Source organism: Manis javanica, chromosome 15, assembly GCF_040802235.1.
Source record: "Manis javanica isolate MJ-LG chromosome 15, MJ_LKY, whole genome shotgun sequence".
NCBI classification, from domain to species: domain Eukaryota; kingdom Metazoa; phylum Chordata; class Mammalia; order Pholidota; family Manidae; genus Manis; species Manis javanica.
Window position 1 is genome coordinate 50,538,452 of NC_133170.1, and position 24,444 is coordinate 50,562,895.

Consider the following 24,444-nt stretch of genomic DNA (forward strand, 5'->3'; position numbering starts at 1 on the left):
CTACCCAGAGAACGAATTAAGATACGATATGAAGAACTTCCAACATCAACATTCTCTGGAAGAGTCATTCCAGAAGATGATCATCAAAAAACTTCAACAAAGATCCTGGCGCTGTTGCAGTTGTAGCTGCATTCATCCCACCGGTTCCTGGACTTGCCATTGGAATGAAGAAGGAGATATCTAAGCTGGTCTGTGCATACAGTAAAACAACAAATTTGACTGGATCTAAACTGTTGGAACTCAACCAAGAATTAGGAGAAGTGCAAGTTGTAGCGCTCCAAAATCTTACAACTACAGACTATGTACTGTTAAAAGAACATATGTGATGTGAACAGTTTCCAGGAATGGGTTGTTTTAATTTGTCTGATTTCTCTCAGACCATTCAAGTACAGTTGGACAATATCCATCATATCATAGACAAATTTTCACAAATGCCTAGGGTGCCTAACTGGTTTTCTTGGCTTCACTGGAGATGGCTGGTAATTATAGATCTGCTTTGGGTATGTAACTGTATTCCTATTATGTTAATGTGTGTGTGCAATTTAATTAGTAGTTTAAAACCTATACATGCTTAAGTTACTCTACAAGAAGATATGTCAAAGAAATAATCAATCTTCCCATGTTTTCTTCTGTCTGCTACCTCTATAGCTTTTCTTCTTCCTTCCTAATTACAACCCTTAAATAGAATTCATGCTTCATATCGAATTTACCGAGTATCATAATTCCTCCAAGTGGTAAAAATACCTCAAGACAAATGCTGGGCATAGAAGCCACAGGGCATAATTCTGCAAAGAAGTAAAAAGCTAACCTTTTCAAACAATATGGCCTCTCGCTCACTTACCAACTTTACATTTCCCTGTATGGCCCCAGAAAATGACTGGTTAGCCAGAGACGGGTAAGATTCCTCAAGGGAGGAACAACCTAAGACAGGCGCAGTCGCAGGGAGCCCATCAGGTGAGAAATTGGGGATCAACAGAGGTGAGGCTTAGAACCTCACCCCCCGTTTTGAGAGAAATCTTCTGCATCCGTGGATGTTTTATTGCCCTTGTCTAGCTTGGATTAACACATAGTCTACAGGCACACACCTGATCATCTACATTTGCTCCCTTACAACACTAAACTGTGTTTTCTACCTTTATCTTGCATCTACCTACCACTTCAGCATTTTATTAAAAATAATAATAATAAAGAGAGAAATGTGGTATCCACATATAAATCAAGTATAAAAATCAAACAAATATTCATACTTGAACTGACTGTTAATAGTTCATAATGCATGATCAAAACGAAAGTTTCTGTGATGACTGCCCTTGTACTATTCACCATGTAACTTATTCACTATGTAAGAATTTGTTCTCCATGTAAGAACTTGTTCATTATGCTTCAGAAGATTGGAGACTGATGAAAATTAGGCTTGGGGTGGATTAATGATTATACATTGAACATTGAGTCCCCTATACAGAATTTTATTGTTGTTAACCATATGATCAATAAATATGAGAGAGGCCCTCTCAAAAAAAAAAAAGATATGCAAGAAAAAATGGAACCTGTATATACAGTTTTTTAATTAAGGGAAATTAATAGATATTATGAACATTTATTGGGTCTTCAGGCTTGGGCTATTAATCTTACTGAAGTGGGTATATTTCTGCCTCCACAGCTGATAGCACTGCTTAGACTTCATTAAATATTTGTATCATCATAATACTGATCTCGTGTTCCCAGTGGACTTATATTTTCATAATTTAACTTACAGAGAAAGCATGTAAGTTTTAACTATAATTATAGCAGTAACCTTTACAATAATAATAAAATGAAAATTGTAGCCAACAGAAGGCACATGATGGAAGGGAAAGCAGGGTGGTGGGCACTTAAGCATGCTAACACCTCATGAAAGACAGTCTTAGGTCAGAGGGTCTCAAACTTTTGTTCTTAGGACCCCTTATGCTCTTAAAAAAAGTACTAAAGACCCTGCCCTGCTTCTGTGAATTCAATGTATTTATTGATATGTATTGATATTGAGATAGAGAGACATGTGGGCAATAGACAGTCACCAAAACGGAAATTAAGAGAAAAATTTTAGTTAGTTATTTAAAACTCTATTTTAAAATAGTAAATGTATTGTAAGTTAATATGAACAACATATTTTTCATGGAAACCTGTAATTTCAAAAAAAAATGAGAAGTATAGCACTGTTTTGTATTTCTGTTAATCTCTTAGTGGGTAGCTTAACAGAAGACATCTGAGTTCTCATTATCTGCATAGGCATGCAATATATTGCTTTGGTTGAAGTACATGAAGAAAATCCAGCCTCACATATGCAGTTGGAAAGGGAAGGATCTGGCAGACCCAGACAGTGTTCAGAGTTTTAGAGGTCCCTGATCTAGACCCTCAGTCACTATCTTAAGTAAAGAGATTCAGTCTAAAGATGTTAAGGTTACAAAACTATGTAAGTATGTAAAACTACAATGATGGTAAGAACCAAAATAACTTAAAAAACCACTAAGTTAAAAGAGAGTTTACCCCTGGAGAGTTACTTTAGTAAAAGGAAGGAAATAAAGAAACTAAATTTTCATTCTAGAGCTTAACTGAATTTTTTTGCCTATATGCAGTTAATACTTAAAAATTTAATTAATTAAAAAAATCTGAAAGGCACCCTTCAGCAGCAAGGGACAGCACACTATACTAAATATTTCTCCTTTTGTCCCAAGTACTTCTAACAAATACGCTCACCACTGTGTGGTAATTACCCGTATACCTATCTGTTTCACCAACTGGATTGCCAAGTTCTTAAAACTAGATGATAATGGATCCAATTTATTATTGCTTCCCAGTGCTTAACAGCTCAGTAAGTACCCAAGAAATATTTGGTGAATTAATTGGCTGCTAGGAAGTCCACAAAAGGAGGTCAAAGAATTCCAGTATTTAACATAAATTTTTAAGTTACTATATAACATACATGTACACGTCAAGTTTTTCTTCTGATTTACAAGTGGTATACAACTCTCTACTTAACAACTTTCTTTATAATGAAAACACCAGGGGGAAACATGGGGTTGAGCTCTCCAAAGGAATAGAAAATTTCAAATAAGCTATTCAGCTTTATTTGCTATGTTTTTTTTCAACCACAAGATTTAGCAGGATGTGTATAGTAAAAATCAGATGCAACTAAAAGATATTTAACATAAAGTATAATTTCTTACATGCTCCTTTTATAATATTAGCTATTTTTGTTTTTCTAATGAGTGCTACAACCTTTGTTCTTTTTAATTTATCTGGAAGAATGCAATAACTTAATTAATAGCAATATTATTTCCACATTTTGCCCAAATAAGTTGTATCCATCTTTCAGGATCATTTCCCTTCATGTGCCCATAAGATGCTCTGGAAAGATTATTCTTTTGGATCATATCTAAGCCATAGATTAACTCCTTCCAAAACTCTGTAGTCATTAACACTAACTAGTCCTTTGATACAACTAACACTGAAGTGTCTCCTACACTAAGCACCACACCAAAATATTATTTCCAAGTAAATTCTAGGCAATAAAACTAATTTTAGACATTTTTATGTTTCACTGTCAAACAACCAAGTATAAATTTTATAATAAAGAGATTTTACCTTTAGTACTGAAGTCATAAACACTGATAGGCCCATCAGAATAAAAATCATCAGCCCTGTGACCCGCTGTTCACGAATTCCCAAGAACTTGGGCTGTTCGCCTGGAGCAGAACATTCAGACTCAACTTTTAAGCTGTTGACATGACTTATTGACAACACTGTTGCAGCCACAAACCATGGAAGTCCCATGACAGAGCAGACTCCCAACATAACACCAACCATGAGCAAATCAAGATGATAGCCTGCTCCTTTCTGAAAAGTGAAATGAACATGAGTATTTATAAGTCTGTATTTTTTTTAGGCTAAAATTCTTACACTATTTACTAAGAGAGAAGAAATTAATTTTCATCTTATATCTTTTAATGTTCTAGTCATGAAAACCCCTCAAACTCTTGAAGAAATTATAATACTTGAGACAAAATTTAAAACTTACCTTCAATTTGTGCTCCTTTCTGTTTATGATTACAGCTGTAATTTGTTGATCCATAAAGATGAGAATGGTACAAAGCAGAGCTGGAATAGCAGCTATCAATAAAGTCCACCAAGGATTTTCTCCCAATGGGCTTATGATCCAGCCTCTATTTGCATCAGTAGGCTGTTAAAAAATTAAAGATAAAAATAAAGAAAAAAGTTTCCTCCTCCTACTGCATAAAATTTCTACAGCACGGACTGTGTCTATTCTAAGAAATACCACAGGATCAGAAAGAACTGTATTAAATCTTGGGATGTACGTAACTTATTTGCAAAGATAGCCACAGGAATTCTTCCCATCCCTAAATGCAGATCCTTGTCCATGTGACTTAGTCAATCTTCCCATCTACAGGTGGAGTAGATTTCCTCCCCTTTGAACCTGGGCTGACCTTTTGGTTTATTTTAGCCAACAGAATAAGACCAAAGTGGCGCTGTGTGATTTCTGAGTCTTGGATCACAAGGGACCTTGCAGCTTCTTCTCTAACCCTCTTGGAACCCTGAGATTAAGCTGTTGAGTAAGCCTTGATAAGCTTTCCTGAGGATGTGACACAATGTGATGAGAGAGGGAGGGGAGGAGCCACCCCAGCTATTCAGCATTCAAACTGAGGTCCAGGGCATACAAATGAGGCCACACTGCTGCTGTTGAGGCAACAGATGACTACAGCCATGTCGAAGATCCCAAACCAGGGTCAGTACTAAATCAGAACTGGGCCTCAAGACACTATTTTTCCACAGTATCTACTGACAAAAATCTGGCACTTTATCAGATACTAACATATTTCAATGCTAGAACATAAAATTTGTTTTATAGCAAAAAATTTTAAAAGATCCTAAGAGTGTTTAGTATTCTTAGAGGATAGTGGACATATTGAAATCCTCAACTTCATATTCAGCCTGTTTTTCCTTCATAAAAATATCTGTCAATACAAAAGGAAATTCCGTATTTTCAAATCCAGGTATTCCAATTTTCCCACATTGATAGCCACTAAACTGCTTCACAGTCAATACTGCAAATGAATCAAAATATTTTTATCTATACAATGCATATATCTTTGAGGGTTCCTTGATTTTTTTCCCCATTTGTATTTGATGGCCTATAAAATCAGTTTGCTACTTAAAAGTTAGATAAATAAATGAATAACAAGGATATATTTAGGACCAAATAAGGAACTTGGGCCAGGAGTATAGGAAATTACATCAATATTTTGAACAAGTATACTAATTTCTAGTTTCATTTATTTGTACAATGTGGTAAAAGCAGAATGACTTTCATACAGTCATCTCTAATGGCCTACAAATCTTTAATGGCTCAATATCTATGCTTTCAAACAAAGGTCTCCAAACTTTATCATATACTCTTAGCAGCAAAAAAATTTTTTTAATTTTAAATAAAATTGAGCATATATACTCAATGGCCCTACAGTAATTTAGTTATCTATATAAGTAAAATTCACATAGTAAATATTACAAAGCTTCATTTTTCTTATTTTTAGGTAAATATATAGAGACCTTTTAAAATAATTATGGTGGATAATTTTCCATTCATGCACCCTATTTTGGAGGCCACTGTTTTTAAAAATGTTATTTTTTTTATCCCAGTGAAAGATAAAACAGACTAAAATCATCTTCATTATATCCCTATTTCTAATCCCCTTTAAGCTTTCTGCTACCAAAAATCATAAAAATATAATTTGTTAATTGTTAATATAAGCAGCTTCACAAATATTTGACTGTGAATTTCAGAAACTATTCAAAAGCCTCCAATTTAGAAGGCAAAATGATTATTGGATGCTATATTATCCATGTGGTGTATCTTACACAAAAGAACTAGTCTGCTAATAAAAGCAAAGGGTTCATGGATGCCCAGGTTAAGCATCAAATTTCTTGTGGAAAACACTTTGGATTCTCTCCTGATTCTGCTGGAAAATGATACATGGAGCTTTCCAATTCCTGTCAGATATACTATCCTTCTAGAAATTTAAATGGAAATCTCCTTGCTACCCTTATAAATTCAAGTTTTGAGTCACTTCTTTATAAATAAATAAAGAATGTTTCTTTCACCTGGGAAGTACATCATGAACTCCAGCTAAAAGGTCAGGGTTAAATTTTTTAAATGACTTGGAACCTTTCACCAAGGATAATGTCCTTCATTTTCCCTGATAGGCTAGGTTTGATACCTTCTTATTTATTTTCCAAATAGGTTTGCTTGTCTCTTTTCATCGTGCCATTTTTTTGTATATATATATATGTGAGAAATGTACATATGTAATTTCTCTTTTCAAAACATTAGCTCTTTAGAGAGACTGCATATTTTAAAAATCACTAATTAGGAGGCAATGTCTCATTTCAAAATAGTTTGGTATTACCCAGTAATAAATAGCCAAGTGTTTTAATCCTTACCTCGAATTTTTCAGGAACTTGAAGTTTAGGAGATGGAACTCCTACAAGGTAGTCAATTGCAACCATTATTACTATTGTGAGAAATACAGCAAAGTCACTGATTGTCGATCGCACCTATGTTAAAGGGATTATATTAATATAAACACAGAAAAACTATGTGTCTTTTCTAAATAATATAGATTTTTCACAAATTAAAATATGCCACTAGGAAGTGTGAACAAAGCTTTTAATTTAGTGATAATGTATTGGGTGAAATATTTATATCTAGTATTTTTTCCAAAAGATTCACAAACACATTTCATAACTAACCTACCATCTCTCATAGCACTGATACCTTCCTACTGTTAGCTCAGACACATAATATACATTTTTCACTATGAATAATTCCTTTATAACTATTTGACATAAAGTATTAGCCTCCAAAAATATATTAGTCTTTTGAAATAAACCAAAGAAATGAAAACTAAAAACATGATTACCAGAACTCCAAAATTATATCCCAGTTACCTTGGTAGGAAAATAGCGCTTGGTCTTAAATTGCTTGAGGAATGCAGACAGAAAAAATGTTGTGAAAAATAAGATGACACACCAAAACAGGACATCTGGAATATAAGGTCCATGAAGACTACAGGCCGGTCCTACAAATACACCATGAAATGTTTTACATTCCTGAAAAAAAAATAGAAAAAGGAGGGAATGAAGGGATTCTCAGATATCCAATAAATTACTAAGGAATTTCATTGGTTCTAAGATGTTACTGATTGTAAGACACAATCAGTAAGACACATCATTATTTTATCTCACTTAAACAAAACACCGCCAAGTCAACATTAACACACCACCAATTATGAGACACATTCTGAGTTCAGAGATATTATGATTTAAAAAATATGTGCATCTTCAATCACTGAACTGAAATGTAGTATTTGCCAATTATCATACACCCCTCACCTTTCATCCAACTCTGTGTTCCCTTTAGAGAAAGCCTTATAGTGAGTATTAATTCCTCAACATTTTGCCTACATTTTCACTGATCCAGTTTTACTCTTTCCTTTACTTCTGAACAAACTGCTTAAAACAAAAGCAAGAGACAGAAAAATAACAACTGTGCCTTTGTACAACACTGAATGAGAGATGGCTATAGTACTAAATTCAAATAATAAAAACTGTGGCTGGCCTTTCTGACTTGACTCAAGACCATGGGATTAAAGCATGGGATTATGAGAGGTAAAGTGACCATTAAAATAGTATTTCCATTAAAAAAATGAGTAATATAAGCAATGATACAGCATAATAATGCAACTACAGAAATCTACTTTTCCTTTCAGGGGAAAAAAAGCTGAAAGGTAACCATAGATTAATTAACAAAGGCACATGCCAGTAATGCCATTTTTTTCCTTATATTCTAATGAGACTCATTTTAACAAAATATCAACACAGTTTTACCAAAGGAAAAATTGTCAAAGATTCTATTATTCTCTATTTCTATGTGCTGAGATTAGTAAAACCACAAATTTACAACATAGATCACAGAAATAAAAGCAACAACAACAACAACAACAACAAAAACCTGACATGGCCCTTCTGGGTATCAAGAAAACACACTGAGAGACCTGTATCTAAAACTACTAAGACATCCTATTCATCATGAAATGAGTTTTTTTATGCATCACTTTCATTTGAGTACCTCTATTAACTCTTGTCTTTCATAACAAGAGTGACTTTTAAAATATAAAACAGTAAAGCATTCCTCTAAGGTGATCACTGATATCTAATTCTTTAAGTCAGTCAGCACTGTCCTGGCAGTTTTCTGGGATAATGGAAACGTGATACCTCTGCACTGCCCAACACAGCTTCCACGCACACGAGGCAACCAAGCGAGTGCCTGAAACGTGGCTGGTGTAAGTGAGAGGATCAACTTCTAATTAATTTTATTTAAGTGTAAATAGACACATGTGGCCAGTGCTACTGTATTGGACAGCACATACCTAAATTATCAATGGAACAGAATTTCATATGACATACTTCCAATACTACATTTACTACTTAACTATCATCTTTAGTGAGATGCTTACATGATATGAAAAGCACCAGAGTAGCTCAATCTTGGTTTAATGGATACTGCTAGTATCACTTTACTTCTTTATTCCTAAATCCCAACCTGGGGAGTGTTCAAAACAGATATTCTGAGGCAAAGACGTTTCCCAACAGAATACAAGAGTATGTATGTGATCATGTTCAGTACACAGCAGGTACCCATCACATGTGTTTGTCCTTTCTGCTTAAATCAGACTAGTCTCTACACATTAAACAAGGTTCAGTTTGACATTCAGGACACTGGCAGTGCACTCGTGACCTTCTCAATTTGCTGTTCAAGGAGCAGATGAATGAACAAGGCCGAACAGGAGGAATGGGCAGCTATCGGTGTCAACTCTAGTACTTGCAGGCATCACCCCAGAAAACATTTCCTCTGCATTTATCCATCTAAGTGGAAGTAGTAACCAGAAATATATTTACATCTTTTTAATAATTATATCTTAGAAGTCAAATACAGTCCATCATCTCTTTATCAGCTTCTTTCTTTCTAGCCTATACTTTTTAGTTCATGATACACAAAAATTTGGTAACTCCTATTTGGTCAACACAACACTACATTCTGAAAACATACTATTTCCATCACGCAGGAAGAAAATCTAAGTCTACTCAGAAAAAACTAAAGAACTAGGTTAATTTTTGCAAAATTCCTCTTTTTTTAATAATATACTCACAGAAACAGTGAGATTCCCCCAGGAAATATCATGTGCTGTTTTATTCTTTTCCTTCCATACCTTTAGAGTTTCATTGCTAGGGTTAGGAGGTTCAGTACATACACATCTGAGAAATAAGAATAGGATAATATTTTAAGGATCTTGCAATTCATTACTTACAAATCAATCACACAATGTGGTAGCTTTTAATTTTTCTCCCACACTGCAAAGCATGGAGACTAGAAAATGAAAAAACATCAGAAACTTTGGAATGGAGTAAGGTTTGGCTTATGTAAATAAAACATAACTGAAAACATATCAATAAAATGATATTTTAACAAATATCTTAATATAACTGGTTAGGTATTTCCTTGGCTATTTTCTTTAAAATTCTGAAGAGATACTATGATGTGCAGCAAGGTCACACTCCACCAAATCTTACTCAGTTAACCAGAAGGGAACATTGCTCCTACTGACTGTCACTAGCTATAAAAGTCATGCTTCACAAAGGTCAAAGGAACAGGGAATGAGAGAATACAAATAACAACATTAAAAAAATTAACTAGCTTAAGAGCAAAGAAGATAGAACAAAACAGATTCAGCATCAAAGTGTCACTGATACTTTCAGATAGGTCATTGTCTCCTAGGAATGTTCATATTCCTCCATACTCTGTCCATCAAGGTTAAGAATGTGCGAAGAAGGCAAGGAGAGGCATGGAGGGCAGAGGGAGGGTCCAGGGATCTGGGGCTTGGGTGGGTGGAGGAGCTGTATCCTTGTTATTTGGTAGCCACCTTTCTCCATCTAAGTCAATCAAATGCAGGGTCCTATTCATACCAAGCATGACGGCCAAAAGCAGCAAAATATAGCACCATCCACGAGAGTTTAATTGTGATAACCTATTTGACTTTTTATTGAATATATCTGCCAACCTTTTATAACTGTTGTAATTACTTTTCAAACTCTATTCTACTGTAGAGTCTTAAAATATTCTCATGTCATGTTTCTCCTATCACAAAGAAAATTTTCCAAGAAACAGCACGAGGGTGTACTGAAATTTACTTTAAAATAACTTCCAATAAAAATTATCAGGCTTCAAAAATGTTGGTGAAAATGTAAAACGTGAGGAATATAAAGATAAACAACAGTATATCCTACACCTAGGATTTGATTAAAGAATGTAAGATCCAATATAATTGCCTGATTCAAATGTATGGTGGTCAGTTGACAAAACAATTGAATTTAAATTGGCCAATCCAATTCAAAAGGCAGACACCAAAAATGCATTCATTTGAATAAGTTACTTCAGTGAATAAAAATGAATGAATTTGTCCTCCTGCATTTATGTCCTCCAAGTGCTTTCGTAAAATCTCATCTGTAAAAGAAAGTCACTAGTTTGGAAGTTATAGTTAGAGAGACAGTTAGCATCATGTTGCAAAACAATCCATTCTGTTAGGCTCAGGTATCTGCAAAAACACACTTTAACATTAGGGGAAACAGAAATACTTACGAGTAGCTGGTCAGTTCATCCAAACTGTTGTGCATGTTAAATGCATATATTTCTCCTAAATGAAAGAGCTTCTCCACAGCCTCGTAGATGAATATGATGCAAATTAGAGCCGCAAAAGCCTCCTCTGTAAACCGAGTAATGTAACACACAAGGCTGCTTGCATCTGTTGCAACCAAAACAATGCAGAAGAAAGAAGTCCACAGACCAATACTGGTCCTTAAAGACAGATAGGAAAGGTGATAATCTCTGTTTAAAAAGAAAAATGTGGACATGACCAACATAAATATATATATATGAAGAACAGTATTTGTACAGAAAAATTTCCTAAGCAATAAGAACAGTATAAATGCATAATATTTCCAAAAAGAGGGTAAATGACAGAATAATAAAATAATGGCTAAAGCAAATTGCATGTGTTTTTCTGCCTCAGCTAATGACTAATGTCATATTAACAGACTTAAAGGCTGTATTTTACTTCTTATAAGAGACTTACAGTGAAAATCTACTAGACAATAAATATTTCAAAAACAAAGATCCCACTTAGGAAATCAGTTATGAGGAGCCAACGACAGATGTGCAGTCTGCTGAACAACTGAACGTGACTCTGCAGACCAGGCATGTCAGTGTCAATATGGAAGCCACACCCCTGCCCTCGGTCATGAACACCCCAAGCACCATCTCCTCCTCCACCAGTATTGCCACAGAAAGTGACTTCATGTTTTAATTCAATTTCAAGTAAGAAATCACCACCGGAGGGTCTAACACACTTCAGGTCACTGCACTCTCCAGCATGCCAGACTAACCTCAGAATCAGCTTGCTCAGCAAAGAATCATAACAAGAGGGGGTGGATAAATCAAATAATTTAATAGCATTAGGTGTTTCAGACTAAAATACTCAGCTGCATTCATCTGACGAAAACAATAGCCCTGGCCACATCCAATCCAAGTCTACTCACTCCGGTGCCCCCACCCCAAGAATACCCCTGCCAGTGGAGGTAGAAGCTGATGCCCCTTCCCACTGCTGCAATCCCCTCTTTGTTCAACAGGCCCAAATGGTAAAGTCAGCTCACGCCTTCGAAATTCACCTGTTTCTAAACTTCCCTTATGAGACCAACATATCATCTAGTAAACAATTCAGATTAATGCCTTCTTACCAGGTTGAAATCTGCTAACACAAAGGATTCTAAATGACCCCCCCGTGACTTGCTTATCAGAACTCAAATCCACTGATTTTATACTCAAGGTGACTGGCATAGGGAAGATGACAGGGACCAGAGTAGGATAAACCACAAAGGAGCCCAAAAATAGTGAAAACGTATACAGTAATCAGGTTCTCTTCTTCAGCTATTAAATATATAATGCACTTTTTTAGTAAAGTTAAAAAATATATAATTATACATATGTAAACACACATGACAAGTAGATAACTAATACATACCTGCAGAATTTAAATAAAATCTTTTCAAACACTAAAACTGGACCTGTGCTTCCCAATATTGTTAGAGGTTGCCCAGCAAACAACGAATAGGCAATCCCAGTTAATGATGCTCCAAAAAGAGACTCTATTGCACTCTGTTTAAGGAAAAAAGAAATGAATAAAAGTAATACATCATAAGCATATTGCTAACCTACTATAAGTAAGACATCTGGAAAAGAAAAACACTAATCAAGTAGTTAAAATACACAAACACAACTTTCTTTGTCTCAGATTTCAATTTTAAACACAGAAAATTAAAAATACGTTTTAAGTACATAGAAATCATCCTGATTTCTCTTGTAGAGCTCCAATGGAGCTACAGGTTTCATCTTTATAGATATTTTATTTCTTAAGCCTGTGGTAAGCACAAAGGTCTATACATTATTTTGAGTATTTTGTATGTCTGAGATAGTCCATTTAAAAAAACTGGAAACATATTAAATACTCAATATGGTATGCTGCAAAAAAAGTTTCCTTTAAGTAAATGAATAAGAAATGAACACATAATCTGTTGGTCTCAAGTAGATTTCTAAAGAGCAATTTTCCACATATTTTAAAGGAATTAATCTAATGATGGGTTTAACCAATAAATATCAAAAACGAAATTCTTAACATAAAATAGGTGAAAAATCTCTTTAAAAATGTATGGCAACCATAAATGAGGAAGTATCTTATTATTAAAGTTTGGTAGAAAAGATAAAGAGAATGAAAGATTCAGAAAAATTTTAAATCAAAACTAGAAGGGCCAATTCTGTACCACTGCCAAGATTCCATTCTAACCGATTAGATTAGGTGGTCAAGAGCATAGGCTATGCCGCTAGACAGAGGGGAGGGACTGGAGAGAATGGGGAAGAACAGTTTACCATTCACAAACATCAAGGTCAACTGTAGGAAAGGAAAAGCCCATCACTGAAAAAGGCAAGGAAAAGCAGCTTGCAAGAAGCAGCAGTCCTGGGCCTGGGGGAGGCAGAGCAGCAGGCAAAGAGCAGGGCTGTACAGCGAGATCTGACGCGGAAGACTGTTTACTACTAGGTGGGTAAGCCGTAGCCACACGTTTCAAGCCCAGCCTTTGTCATTTCTAAATGGAGGGATGGTAGCCAGGAAAACTCAACCAAGTAGTGTTTATGAAAACACCTAGCAAGCCTACAGTCTGGCATACAAAATGTACTCAATAAATGGTAGCTATTCCCATCATTGCAATAACAGCACCTTCCAAAACCAAACTCACAAAATGACAATGTGCTGTGTTATTCGACTGTTGGTGTAAAAATAGGATCAAACCCACATACTAACTTGACTTTTGGCCAATTGAAGAAGTATCCATATTAACACTATCATTTGTTAATCGTATTAGATTAATTTGTTTCTTGTCTCTGAACAACAATTTGTCCCAGAAGACACTGCTAAGCCATTATAAAAGCATGTTTATTAGAATATGCAATTTAGGAATGAATTTAGGTGGAGCTCAAGTCAAAGGAAAAATATGTCTTAAGAATTGAGAGATAAAAGCAAAAACCTGAGCCCAGAAGCAAGGAGACAGCCAATAAAGAAATGCTGAGGGGGCAGATGGGCATGAAATTGCGCCCTCCCACCCCATACTTGTGATAATGAAGCGGAAGCTGTCGGACCTTCCTTTCACCACCCGCCCCCAGGCCCTGACTACAACGCTGACCAGTTCCTTTGCCCAGAGCTATTTCTTTCTAATTTTTAAACTGTATGCTCATTCCCAAACTGAAAGGCATCTTCCCTAAGGAAATCACAGCTCCTGCACACACGTTGCAACCCCACATGTAGACATCTACGCTGGACTCAAAAGAAGCCCTCTCTCACTTGAGCACACCTTGCTAACCCTTCCTCCTTCTCAAACCCCTTTTTTGCAAAATTACATCATCCTGATTTCTCTTGTAGAGCTCCAATGGTGCCTGTGTCTAATCTGCTGGGCCACCTTCCTCGTTCTCCTTCCACCAACATGGGTAACTTACCACTTTTTCCTCTCCTTCTATGTCTAAAAATTATCTCCTTTGTTAACCTTGCCTGTTCCCAGGGTCAAACCTCACATGTATGTGAAACAGACCCAGTCTTTCTATTCCCTCCCTTCAACTCTATGAACTCTGAATCGCCACTTCCTATGATGACATTTCTACTTGAAGTTCCAAGAAAGCACCTGAAAAACCCGCACCTCCGTATCATTTTCCTTCACCATACTCTTCATTTCTCTGCATCTATTACTCCAGCTCCCACATGTGTGAAGAAGCACCCCACGGCATAGGAACTACACATGTACTATCTTATCTTTTCCTCTTAGGTTAGGTTCCTCGAGGACGAAGACACATGTTTGTCTTACACTTGTGTATATTCCCCAACGCCTAAAGCACGACTACGTACACAGGGCATTAAACAGCTGGACGAGATGAGCAGGCAGTGAGGGGCAGACCAAAGCAGAGCAGGAGCCCTTCCATGATGGTAGCAGACAGGACACATTTCCAGAGGGGGCAGAGTCACACGTATGGCTCGCCGGTGACAGCACACAAGGCAACTTATTAAAAACATATTCCATCGATACAATGACCACAGACTAGGTAAAAGAATCTAAATGACCCAGAATAAACTGAGTTGAAAGAAAATTTCAGTTTTCAGGTTTACCTCATTGTCAGTTGAAACAATTATTTTAGTTTATTGATTATTGCTACTTAGCTGTGACTATTTTTTAACCTTTATCTGTAAAAACATGAGTTTTCTCCCCAGAGTAAACATGATTAAATAAAACACACTTAAGAATTTCAAACCATCTCTTAAATACCATTAAAATGTAAATAAACAAAAACAAGGTCTTTCTAGATTTGACTGGCACTAAGTACTCTGTGTCATGCCTCCCCACATCCCCTAATACAGTATTACCAAGAACAAAATACATAAAGACTTTCATTTTAATCATATAAAAATATGGATGCAGTTTTCAGTTATACTTTCCAATTAAAACTTTGGCCACTTTACATAAATTTAATAACATCAAAATAAAAACAACACTCCAGAAATCCATCATTTGTCGACAATTAGGTTCTTTTCTTTCCAAATCTAGTCTGGGCCTGCCCACCAGGGCTGATGAATTAATATTAATCACATAGCTCTAACTAATCTTTTGATGCCCTACAGGGTATGAAGTAGGCCCACTGATATATTCTTCCGCCCGTGACCCACCCAGAATCAGTTCATTTGGTCCTCCACCCCCACCCACCCCTGACCCTTCCCCACCACAAAGACAACACAAGCCTTTTATTCAGTTCATAAAACCATTCATCCATCATCCAGCAAGCCAAGATAAACTTTTTTCTTTTTTTCTTTCTTTTTTTTTTTTTTTTACCTCAACTGTGCATCTTCTCCTGTTCAAATGGCTTCCCCTTGTTTTCCATAGCAATTACCTTTGGGGGAAGTCTGCTTTGGGACAGGTTAATCAAGCTGTGGGTAGACTCTTCAAATAAAAATATGAATGAGAGACAAATGCACACAGACACTTGCCTCTGAAGAGCTAAGAGCCTGGCCACTACCAATCTTTGTACTCACTATTCTGCCTTCTGTAGCTTCTCCAAGCAGCCCTCCAAAAGTGATTACAGGAGACATACAGGCACAGTATAGGAAAAGAATCGAGGCCAGGCACTGCAGACTTAATGCATCCTTGAAGTCACTCAAGAAAAAAGGTGCTTTCCTTTTGATGTCAAGTATCAAACCACCAAAAAGCCTAAATAGGTGAGATGAAACTCGTCAAACTGTACACTAGAGGATTCTAGCTCGTTCAAACTAAAACTATGGGCTATGTAAAACTGCTGGTGCCTAGTGTTTTGTCAACAAAAATGAATACTCTATTTAAATCATGGTATAAATTATAGAAAATACACTCATTTAATCTAATCTACTGACAGAGGAAAGGTAGATCTTATTAATTTACAAGAGACATAAACATCTGTATTTTAGGAATTATATATCAAAAAGATTGCAGGTAAATGATTTTATGTGAGTAAATGTAATTTTGGACACCTATGTGCAAGGATATGTGCAATAAAAATAAATAAAACCTAACCATCCATTCATGAAAATGTGCATAAGCAATTCTACTAGTTATTATCTACATTATCAATCTTAAAGACGTGTCAAAAAAACCAGGCAGGCAATTGTAATATAAATCATAAGTCTTAAATACCCCTTCATAGGAATATAGTAAGCTGTGTTTACATGCACTCAGTAGTGAATTAAATCATTTTAATTTTAAAATTAGTACTTCAATCATATAGATATTTCTGGTTCAGAAAAAAGCCTAAAACTACTTCAGTGTATTTAATTTACTGTATATGCAGCCAAGCTAGTGTGCATATTAATAAAACTTAGAGGTTTTAATTAGTAAATTTAAAATCTGTATTTGCACATTAAAGCCTTACTTATCACTTCCATGGTTTTATAAATCAGACTTCTGGGTATATCCAACTTGCAAGTGTTCCACTAAAATATAAGCTCTGTGAGGGGCAGGGACTTTTTCTCTTTTTCTTCACTGCCACTATCTTCACTGTCTAGAACGCTGCCTGGGACACAGGAGGTGCTCAGTAAACTGGTGACAAATCATTCAAATCCCTACTGTAGCAAATATACCAAAATATTAATTGCAAGCTTCTGAATGCTTTGGATATATCAAGCTCTACTAGCCCAGCTTTTTTTAAAGTTAGTACTGAAATAAATCCTAAATACATATTGACAAGTGGAATGAGTTATTCTATAAATAATCTGACAGCAAGTGGAATCAACTTGCAATAAAAAAGTGCCAGTGAAAACCTAGAAAATGAAGCTACTTTATCAAATCAACAATTGATTATTTAACAGCTTACATGAGCTCTTGGGTGACCATGAGGTCAGTGGGGACCTGACTTGGTATTTCTCAGTGATCAACCCTATCTCAGTCTGCAGTATGCAGCAGCAATGACAGCCAGTACCAGACCAGCACTGTTCACCCAGGGACAGTCTATTTTCTTTTATATTCATGGAGATGAACATATTGTTCAATTGATAAACTATGAGTTTAAGCTTCTCTACAATTTATTTTTAGTATGCTACTTGCTATTTTACTTCTATATAGTATTCTTTAGGTATGTCATCAATATCCCTAATAGTGTATCTTTAGAAGAGATCCTAGTTTTTTAAACATTTAAGATTCAAGATCTTTTAGTTCCACAGTAACCACCAGTGGACAAGAGTTTCAATATCCACATGCTCTTCTACAGTATGGTTGTACCATAACATATCTCTACCTCTACAAAATATTTTAGGGCAATGCTTGTATCTGGCAATATTGCTATTTTTTATTCCAAAAATTAACTTCTTCATCAATTTTTCTAGCTAGGTTTCCCAAGATCATTACCATGTTTTAATTATGCTTGTCTAATTTTACATTACTTTATGATATAATGCTCATCTAAGAGATTTAAATCTATGTACACACACAAAAAAACATTGGTTATAATTTCTCTCTCTTCCCATAACTCTATAACTTCATCTGAAGAATTATAATAGGACCCCACACTTCCTTCAGGAACCTACATTACTGGTAATATAAATTAACCCATATGCTATGTGATTGTGTGATATCTTAACATATGGTCCACGATACTTTCATTTGAAATTAAAGTCTTGTACACAAAACCCAAATATAACCTACTAAAAATAATTTTTAAATGCATATTATTTTTTCTTAACATCATACACCTATACAATAATGTCCATTTTTTTAATGTGAAAAAAAATACTGTACAAGATTAGGTTCCAAATACTTGCAAAGAAAAAAATGTTTATGCCTTTTTCATCAAATTGACCTCTAGTTCCCAAAAGACACCCACACTGTATCAGTATCTATACTCACCGTCCAGTCCTCTGTAGCTCAGGCCCAGCATGATGGGCGGCCTCATTAGAAGTCTCACCCGAGCTGGGAGCAGAGCCATTGGGAAATACAGGAATCTTTCTCTTTTCCTGCATTTCACAAAAAACACATTTTCAGAATTCTCTTTTAGGAAAGCTGAGATGCACCATCAATTAGAAGGAACAAAAGATCTCATATTGATTAAATATCCTATCAGTGCTCCTAAAAAAAAAAAGCTTCCTAATGTAAACTTCCACTTTTAAAAAATTACATTTTAGAACAGAATCTAATATTTATCCCTATTAGTATTTTATATTTATGATCAGCTTTTTGTATGTCATGGTCTAACATAAATACAGTACCAAACACATTCATATACACCTTTTCAAATTACTGTTCAGCAATAGGAATGGAAATATCCAAGAGAACCTCTCTAACCAAAATTTTAAAAATAATACTCATGTTAACCACAGAAAAATATACTTTACACTAAGAAAAAAATAAATGCCATTTTTCTTTTATTAAAATACTTCCCTTAAGATGTAAGTAGCACAGGTGTTATTAAACACATTTCAGAAAAAACAATTTCCCATTAAAGTTTATTATAAATTCAAGAGTACCCTTCTCATGATAAAAGATCTTCTCCTCCTTACTTGAAAAAAAGAAAGGAGCAAACTCTATTTGTTAACTCCAGGGGTCAGAGGTTCTGGGCCTAAAAGAACATGTATGTATGAGGGGCTGGGAAAGACAGAAGAAAGGGAAGAGGAGAGAGACACATGGGGCAAGGGGAGGGGTGTTCAACCCAGGAGATGGATGCCCTGGGTCAAAGGCTCTGGCTTACCTATACTCACACACTTCCTGGCTTTTAAGTTCAGTATTTATAGAGTATCAAGACTTATCTACCATCATAAGATTACCATTTGAAAATGTCCAAATTTAAACTAACTTACATCTTAGCTCAAAGGGGAAAGAGAAACAAAATTATGGAATTCTTAGAAAAGAAAAATAAAGGAAAGTACTACATATCACCATCTATGGGATACAGCAAAAGCATCATTCAAGAAAATTAAGCACTTATATTAATAAAAGTGAAAGAACAAAAATAAATGAATTAAGCTAAACATTTTATTCAGTTAATGTGAAAACAAAATTCCTTCCTGAAGGAAAGTGAAAGGAATGAAATTCACAGCTAAAAGCAGAAGCTGAGTTAGAAAACAAAATACATTTTTGAAAAAGGGGAATAGAAATAAATTTTAAAAGCTGCTCTATTTGAAAAACAGGATAAACCATTAGCTAGTATACAATATATAATATCTTATATATATATATATATATATATATATATATATATATATATATATATATATATATATATATATATATATATATATAAGAAATATACATATGCAGAGAATGAGAAAGAGAGAGACACTGCATTGCACAGCCCTTTGCAAATAAATTGAAAACCTTGATGAAATGGGTAATACACTGGGAACACAATTTCCCAAAGCTGACACTAGTAGAAAGGGAAATAGGTCATTTTCTAGGAAAATATAATGTAGCAAAACTGATCCCAGAAAACATAGAAAGCTTATAAAAACCAATCTCTACAGAAGAAATAAGCAAGCTGTTGAAGTCTATCATACAGCAAAAGATTAAAGCTCAGGAAATTTTACAAAGGAATTCTCCCAAAGCTTAGAACATAATTATTCCAAGCTATTTAAAGTTTTCAGAACACAGAAAAAAGAGAGCTTACAAACTTGTTTTTATTAAACAAGTATAATGATACCAAAGTGTGAAGACTACAAAAAATACAGACCAATCTACCTACAAACAGTGAGGCAAAGAACATAAATAAAATATTAGACATAGACCGACAGCACTTTAAACCCCAAGTTGGGTTTATTCCAACAATGCAAGAATGTCCTCATATTAAAGAACCTACATATATGATTTACAAAAACTGATAAATAAAATTTATGAGATCATTCCCAGAGATGCTAAAAATCCTGACAAATTTCAATATCCACTTACATTAAAATTTTCAGTAAAACAGAAATTAGGGTACTTTCTTAACATGATAAAAATGTGTATTTTGGCCCCAGTGTGAGTACCTTAATGACAGAAACATCAGGGACACTGACTACAGTTAGGAACAAATTAAGAAATGCCCACTTAGTCAACTACTACTTAACACTATAAGAGATTTTAGTCAATACAATTGGAGCAACAGAAAATATATTACCAGTCTAAGAATTGGAAAATGTAGGATAAAATGATCTCTTATTGCAGATGCTATACCTGAAAAACTACTACATACAATAAAATAATTAAGAAACGTAGCAGCATAAAAAAGAAAGATACAATAGCAAATAGCCTTCATATAAAATAAACACACAGGTGCTATAATGGAACAAAGACCTCATTTACAATAGAAACAATAAAGATAAAATACTTATGAATGCACTCACTAAAAAGCATGTAAAGCATAGATAAGAAGAAGTTTTCAATATTCCTTAAGGACACTAAAACTGACTTGAAATAGGAAAACAACTGGGTAAAGATATACCATGTCCTTGAAAAGACTCAATGTTATAAAAACGTCAAGTGTTCCTCAGTTCACTCAGAAATATAACTGTCATCATGATTTTTTAAAAATCAGGTTTTACTTCTGGAAATAGAAAGCTGATTTTAAAGCTTACACAGAAAAATAATTCACAAAGACAGCCAAGAAAATTCATAAAAAAAGAGTGATATAGAGGGATTAAGAATGAATGTATACCTACCAAACATTAAAACATAACAAAAGCCTCAGAAATTAGTGTGGAATTGGTCCATGAACAGACAGACCAATGGAAGAGTAATTTCACAAACAGACCTGACTGCATACAGAAATTTAGTAAATGGTAACAGCAGCATCTCTAATCAAGGGGATAATCCTTAACTTTTTAATAAACTGGAACAACCAGGCAGCAATTTAGAAAAAAGGTAAACTTGGATGCATACTCCACATAAAACACCATGACAGGCTCCAAAGGATCAACTGATATAGTGTTTAAAAAAAACGTAGAGTCGGGGGAGAGCAGCAATAAATGAAAAATATTCAGGAACACTCACTAATTACTGAAATATGAATTAAACCACATTAAAATACCTGACATATTTAGTAAGATGAAGATACCTATCAGACTGACAAACATCTAAAAGGTTTACAATACACTTAGTGAAGCTATAGGGAAATAGGCAGCCTCATTCATCACTGTGGGAGTCCCAAATATTTCATCTCTAATAAAAGGGGATTCTGGTAATACCTATTAAAATGATAATAAACTGAAATTACAATAAAATGTCTGGTGAGCCAACAATCCTATTTCTGGGAATCTATCCTACAGATACATCTATCCAAAACTAAAATGGCATATAAATATTCTGACATGTTTTGTAACAGCAAAAGACTGAAAACAATCTGAGGCCAGGAATAAGATAAACTATGGCCTATCTATAAATGGAATACACAAAACTATGAGAAAAAGAATAAGGAATATCTCTATGCTTTCTTATGATCAGATGTCCAGGATATACTGTTCTATGAAAAAAGCAAGATTCAGAACAGTACATATATTATGTTACCTTTTGTTAAGAAAGAAAAGGCAATAAGACTATGTGCTCACATTTCATATGGACAGAATAAAAACTAGAAAGCCTCACAGAAAACTAATAACAAATTGTGTGCCATGGCAGATGGGTTTAGGGGTAAGACAGAAAAGGGGCAAAGCAGGTTACAACTTCTCTGAGTGCACCTTTGTATAGAGTTTTGATTTTTGAAGAAAAAAATTATATAACCTATTCAAAAACTGTTTAATTAAAAAAAACTCACTTATTGTGTGGATTCTTACCTGAGAAGGAACACTTTTTGGCGGCTCTATGCGTATAGAGGGATCCCACTCTCCTGGAGGTAGGACAGTTACTTGATCTAAAAACTCATCAATTCCAGATAAGAGGTCATTTCTATCTTTTGCTTTATAAGCTACATCATGAAAAATCTACAGAAAAAAACATTGAAAGAAGGATTTTAAAGCTGAAAGAAAAGTTCATACATAGCAAATCTATTTTGGGTATCACAAGTAAGTCTACAATAAAGATAATTACCTAAACTCTTGTCTCAGGCAGGTCTGTACCCCACCCTGGGTAACAACTATAAAAAGTAAGCCCCTGTTGTTATCTGATGATAAAAAGTATCATCAGATGAATTAATAATAACAATCAAATAACCAAAGAAAACAGTGATACATTAAGACAATTTTTTTAAAGAGAACGTTTTGATGGGAAATACTCAGTAATCATAGAATAAAATAATACTGTAGAGGTAAAATCAGCAGATCTGGTGACTGACTGCTCGAGACAGGAAGGAGAAAGGAGGTCAGGCTTGGACAGAGGGTTTCAGATCCCTTAGGGACACATGGCAGTGATGTCTAGCACCTGATTTCAAAGCTCTGTCCCTGAGACAAAAGCGCTGATCAATACAGGCCATGGTCAAAGAGAGGTCAGCAAATGGAAGAAGGACATTACAGAGAAGAAAGGGGGTAGGGGGAAGAGCAGAAGACAAGAGTCCTGAGGAAAACCAAAAGAAATGACACCCTGAGATCTAGGATAAAGCATATTTCAAAATTTCAAGAAGGTAGTTGATTATTTCAAGTGTGAGGGAAAACAAGAAAAGACCAAAAAGTACCCACTGGTCCTGACAGCAAGGTATTCAAGATCTCACCAAAGGCAAATAGTTGAAGAGTGAATGAGATTAAACAGTACATAAAGTAAGGATAGTTTTTTAAGCTTTGCTATGAAAGGAGAACTATAATCTAATATGTATTAGGCGCTTCCTATTCAGCGTCCACTTCAAAGGGATTTGAAATTATACTTCAAAGGGACTTGATACATTACACACTTCACAATCAGTGTCCACCTCAGAGGGCATTTTAATTACCTCATCTGTCATGAGAGTGGCTATGGATCTTCCAATTTCATGGTATTGCGGGGCCTTGCCCGCTGGACCCAACAACAGAAACAAAAACCTAGGAAACATTGAAACACGTAGATTTAAATGTAAACAGCAGACACACAGGCAATAATAAAGAAATCATTCAAATGTAAACACCCAAACAACACTCAGACCTCACTTCCATTCTTCTACACGAATCACTGTAAAAATGATTTTAAAAAAGATGGCAACTCTACTCAGGCTAAAGAAGATCACAAAACTACAAAAGGAATTCATGATTAACTTTCTACCAAAACATTGCTTTCCATCTCTTAAGGTAAAGCAGTAATTAAGGGATTGAATGTTTTACATTTAAGTTCAAGTTCCCATCTTCTATATCCTTTTCAATTGAATTAACAATTTTATCACATCCATGCTGACAAGAAAAGTAAATTAGTAAATAAAGTGAATACCAATTCTATTAAGTACTTAAAAGTAAGGTCTGCCTAAATAAAATTGTCTGGATAAAGACTCTAATGTGGTAAATAAGGGACTTCCAGAAGGAAAAACAATTTTTATTTACAACTCTTAAATTTAACATCAAACCTCATATTATTTGATTTAAGTTTATTTATAGTGACTAAATAAAAAGCGTTTAATTTCCTAGTTTTATCTTTAATAAAACCACAGTAAAATATTAATATTCACACATCCAAACTACAAGTATTTGTCTTTCTGTTTTATGAGGAATTAAATATAAATCAATGGAATTATTTTTGTCTTAATACTACACCACTAATGCAACTCAATAAAGGATATTAAAGATAGGCAGATACATTTCAATCAAGCTGCAGTTATTTTCATTTACAATGAAGTTTGTACAGTCAAAAGGTAACAAACTGGTTACCCTTCATAGCACAACCTGCTAATGATTCTCTTGGGCATTACCCCTTTCATAATTTTTACTTATAATGTATATTGAACAGAAGGTTTTGGTCAAGTCAGAACAAAACATTTTGCCTAATTCAGAAGCATTATTACATTTAATCAACCCTATGAGGTATTATTATCCTTATTTCACAAATAAAACAAAATCTGAGTCAAGCTTTGACCCTCCCACAAGAAGGGGCACAGCAAGAATTCAACTCAATTCTTTCTAATGCCAACGCTTACACAGAACAGAGCATGTCTAAGGTGATTAATTGCTGTTTGAACCAAAGCTTCTAATGTATCGAACTTCGTTAGGCATTAAATGCAAAGTAATTTTTTAAAAGATGCTTTGTTTTTATTTCTAGTTCCAGAAAGAAATATAATTATTATTTATGCTCTACAATCAAAGCATTTGGTGC

General features: G+C 34.8%; 1 protein-coding gene across 7 annotated transcripts in view; it reads right to left on the reverse strand.

Moving 5' to 3' along the window:
* The window catches only part of SLC4A7 (solute carrier family 4 member 7), a 130,064-nt gene that overhangs the window by 23,905 nt on the left and 81,715 nt on the right, over window positions 1–24,444 (reverse strand). For 6 of the 7 annotated variants that reach the window (XM_037008594.2, XM_037008593.2, XM_037008592.2 and 3 more), the window contains 11 exons: window positions 23,102–23,189; window positions 22,017–22,163; window positions 18,124–18,230; window positions 15,786–15,960; window positions 12,186–12,319; window positions 10,748–10,993; window positions 9,261–9,366; window positions 7,000–7,161; window positions 6,493–6,606; window positions 4,055–4,216; window positions 3,622–3,873 (listed from right to left, as the gene is read on the reverse strand). In XM_037008594.2, coding sequence (XP_036864489.1) covers window positions 3,622–3,873; window positions 4,055–4,216; window positions 6,493–6,606; window positions 7,000–7,161; window positions 9,261–9,366; window positions 10,748–10,993; window positions 12,186–12,319; window positions 15,786–15,960; window positions 18,124–18,230; window positions 22,017–22,163; window positions 23,102–23,189 — 1,693 coding nt within the window. The remainder of the gene's footprint in view (window positions 1–3,621; window positions 3,874–4,054; window positions 4,217–6,492; window positions 6,607–6,999; window positions 7,162–9,260; window positions 9,367–10,747; window positions 10,994–12,185; window positions 12,320–15,785; window positions 15,961–18,123; window positions 18,231–22,016; window positions 22,164–23,101; window positions 23,190–24,444) is intronic. The other variant, XM_073223706.1, reaches the window with a different exon arrangement.